Source organism: Dipteris shenzhenensis, chromosome 24 (assembly GCF_047967505.1).
Source record: "Dipteris shenzhenensis isolate YYH24624 ecotype China chromosome 24, Dip_SZ_1.0, whole genome shotgun sequence".
NCBI classification, from domain to species: Eukaryota; Viridiplantae; Streptophyta; class Polypodiopsida; order Gleicheniales; family Dipteridaceae; genus Dipteris; species Dipteris shenzhenensis.
Window position 1 is genome coordinate 36,312,370 of NC_141619.1, and position 4,090 is coordinate 36,316,459.

At 44.9% G+C, this 4,090-nt stretch overlaps 1 protein-coding gene across 1 annotated transcript; it reads left to right on the forward strand.

Annotated features, from left to right (window-relative positions):
- Nucleotides 1-1,680: 1,680 nt before the first annotated feature.
- Nucleotides 1,681-2,781, forward strand: LOC147886554 (uncharacterized). Its single transcript, XM_087395275.1, has one exon. It carries the CDS (start codon nucleotides 1,681-1,683, stop codon nucleotides 2,779-2,781), a length of 1,101 nt encoding a protein of 366 aa, XP_087251401.1.
- Nucleotides 2,782-4,090: the final 1,309 nt, after the last annotated feature.

A 4,090-nucleotide genomic window follows, 5' to 3' on the forward strand; every position in this document is an offset into this window, starting at 1 on the left:
GAAAGGACACACGAAGGTTCATTTTTAGTGAAAGGACATGTAAAGGTAGTTACAACTTCTAATCTTCTTCCACATTGTTCGCCTCCGAGAGAGAACTTGCTAATCAAGATCTTGGCAGGCAATCGCATGGCCAAACCAAATTTCATAGCAACTTTGGATCAACCCATGCAGGAAGGCGTTGGTAGTAATAAAGATTAGAGCACGGAACGAGTTGACACTGCATCGGACGTAGACGAGAAACCAAATTTTGCCAATAGTAGTCTGAATGAAATCATCATGCTGTCTCAGAGGTTTGGTCGGCATCTCCATCGAACACCCCCACTATTCTCATCTCGCAAAGTACAAGCATTGGCAATTGCTGTCACCTTGGGAAGGCACAAGCAACAGCAGAGCTTGGCCATAGCTTTGGGCATGATAGCCCGTAATAAAATTAAATTTCTAGAAGGTTGTCGTAGTAACGCGTGGGTGATGTACTAGTAGTATTAATAATGTAGTTTTTGGTAGGCTTGTCTTACTAAAAATTTATAATTAAAATAAATGCCTTCCATTGCTTTCTAGATTGGAGGAAGCAATGGATGGAAGGTTAAAAGGAGACTTTGATCAATAAAAGATTGATCATGTGCTTCTCATGAGCTCCTTATGAAAATAGTTGGGTATCCTATATACTTTAATAGACAAACGTGTCCATATTGCTTGATATTTGCATGACTTTTTGAAAGTCTCATGTATCCAATCTCTTATTTTCATTGGTCAAGATCTATCAACTTTTTTTTGGGTAAACGATTACTTCTCCCTATTTTTATGGTTCGTGACTCACATTGTTTGGATACGCTATGTAGTTTAAGAAACATGGGTATCATGTTGGTCGATATGTGCACGATCTTTAATGTATCCAAACTCTTTATTTTCATTGCTAGAGATCTATGAATCTTTTTTTGGTTAAAAGGTTAGTCCTCCCTTGCTTTATGGCTCGTGACTCGCATGGCCAATGTTGGAACCATTCTCTCTTGAAAACCAAAATAGAAAAGGGGAAAAAAAAAGAACACTTTTAAATCCTTAGGCTTGCGATGTACCAATGATCGATGGTAACCATAGGATACATAGCCTTAGAGGACTGACAAACATAGTCCATGAGTTTGCACAAGATCACAAACTTATGTTTTGGCCTATGGTATGGTTACTTAGTAATGAACTCGAGGGGGTCGTGTAAAGGGAATGTGACTATCACATGGGTTCATCTTAGTAATGAACTCGAGGGGGTTGTGTAAAGAGAATGTGACTATCACATGGGTTCATGAGAACAACATTTTGAAATTCTATTTGAAGAGGGGAAAAAAACATTTCCAAAAAATGTTTAAGATTTAAACGTAGAAAGGTTGTCTTTTAACCATACAATATTCATAAATAAGGGATTTTAAAAATAGGCTTGAAACACATTGGATGTAAACTTGTAAAGGGTTTACATATAGTGACTCCCCCGAGGCAATGGAAGGGGACTCGGTGATGGTGTTCACGCTTCCAATGCTGAGATGGACTAGAGAAAGCTGGCCCTGGATGCTCAGAGGGCTTGGGAAACTTGTCATGTATTAGCTGTTAACGTTGCTCTACGTCACATGTTAAGGTAAGAGCTGGATGTCTTGTGTTTCCCGAGAGAAGGTAGCCTGATTTGAAGTTCAAGCTATGACTATCCTCGTCTTTTTGCTCTCTTGTGGACAACCATGGCGACCTAAGCGCCGATCGCCCAACCTCCTCAACCCTCGCACAGTCCACCCCACCCTCCAGATCCTCGCCACTCTGCTTCTTCTTTTACCTCTCCTCTTCCTGTTCGGATTCATCCCATCCCTTGCTAGGTCCCTGCACGCCTTGTCGGCTCCTCCATGGCTCATTTACGATGCGCATGGGATGGTCAAAAGCAACTGTTTCAATGCCTGCGAGATCAGTGAAGAGTTCCGGTCCGATTCCAAAGGTACGGATCACTTTCTGTCCGCCGTGATCTTGAACCGAGTTTTCAGCGGGGATCTCTTCAACATTACCGCATACGAGTGCACGCAATGGATCGAGTACATGCTCTACGCTGGAGTGGAGCACATTTTCTGGTATGACGGAGCCCACAGCGACGCGGAGTCGCAGGAGGAGCATTTACAAGACTACATTCGGTCCGGTCTGGTTACATACCACAGATTCGGACACCTATTCCCGGACAACGTGCAGACAGGTGTGAGACGCTACCACTTCGAGCAAGACAACGCTTATCGCCATTTTCTGTCGGAATACAAGCAGAGAACGAAGTGGGTGGTGGAGATGGACGTGGACGAGTATCCGTTTAGCCCAGAGGACGTCGAGAGCTGCTTTCTCCAGAGACTACTTAGGGAATGGGAACAGGAAATGCCACAAGTAACCCAGATCCTGGTGCAATGCTTGTTCTTTGGAGGAAATCCTGAGGGAGAAAACAACGACTGGTTAATAGAAAGGTATGAGAGGAGGAAGGGGAGCACGGAGGGGAGCAGCTCCAGGACGAAGCCAGTGATCAAAGTATCGGCCTGCAACAACGCGGTGGACTACAATCCTCATATATTCAGGATGGAGGTGGGAGAGACCGTGGTAGCCAATGCTGAATTGTTGAGGATGAACCATTACTGGGGATCCCGCTTCACAAATTTTGGGCCTGATACGCCTGAGCTCCTTGCCACTCTGAGGTTTGACGCCTCTATGAGCGCCATAGCCAAACAGATCAAGGGTTTTCGTCCCGATATCAGACCTATCTCATCATCCACGGCGTAGCAGCAGATGCCTATGTTCCTCGAGCACGACACTGCCAACTACTACATCCTCCGTGACAGGCCGCATTCTTGATCCGGGACTCTCATATCACTTCGCGCTGGTCCTGTACAAGATAGCTTCCTGTAGCAACACACAACGCCTTGGTACCCTGAAAGAATGCGTGAGAACCTCCCCTGGTTAGCTTCGAGCTCCTCTTTCAAGGCGTCCTACAACTGCACAGAATCATATCACCCTGCAGCATGGGCTGCAGCCTGCATGGACCTTCAGAAATATTAACTTCGTTACTGAAGTGCCCTGTCTGGGCAGCGAGGAAGGAGCACTGCTAACGCTAAGCTCAAGTCTGCGAAGACCAAGCGCGGAGTCAGATCGTTAACGTTAAAAATTTGCATTTCGATGACCACAAGTCGTTCAAAGTTCTACAAAAATACACGTGCGCATTTGCTCTGTCATGCTGTTTAAAGGACGCATACTCTTGTTTTCAATTTTTAGGCATAAACATACTCTTGTTTTCAATTTTTAGGCAGGTTGCATTGTGGGATGAAATGAAAATCTGACCTCTTGTTAAGCCACGTGTCATGCTCCATAAATAATCAAGCGTAATCTTTTTTAATATTCTTTCGACCTCTTTCCATCATCGTGGAGAAATAAGTGCCCTCCCCTACAAAGTGGTCACCTCCACCTCTCCTCCCCTTTTACTCATCTCCCCCTACAAGCCGAGCAAACTTCCTCTCAAGCGACACGTCTCTAGCATCTTCATTTACAGCAAACTTGCAGACTACTAAAATTCAATTCTATGGCCTCTGATGCTCTCTTGAATGTCTTCTTCTCCTCATCAACACCAACACGGTGCTACAGCCTCCTTGCCCTTGAATAGGTATGTGCCTCACACCTTTTGTTGCTCTTGCAATTCACTCTCCTTTCTTTCCTTCATCTCATCCCATGATCGTTTTTGCAGTCTCGTTCATTGTTCCTGCTCGATTTGCCCTCACATATTTTCCACCACGTAGTCTAATTCACACACCTTGCCGAAATGTATCACCGGATCTTTGCCTCCCATGTCTTCTGCGTGTTTCTCCTACTGTGGTACAAATTGATGGCAACTTTGAGCCAATATTTTTTCGATGCAAAGCCTCTTGGAAGACCACATGTTTATGGCGAAGGCTCTGTTTACCAAGATGATCTGGTGCATATGGATTGCTCGAGAGTCTTTTGAGAGCGCGATCGGTCCTGCAACAACCAAGGAAAGCAGTGTCTTGGAACACCACGATCCACCACAACAGAAAATACTTGAGAGAGTACACTGGAGCGG

Excerpts from the sequence above, each read along its gene's own strand:
- LOC147886554 (XM_087395275.1), top strand. The coding sequence starts at position 1,681 with ATGACTATCCTCGTCTTTTTGCTCTCTTGTGGACAACCATGGCGACCT.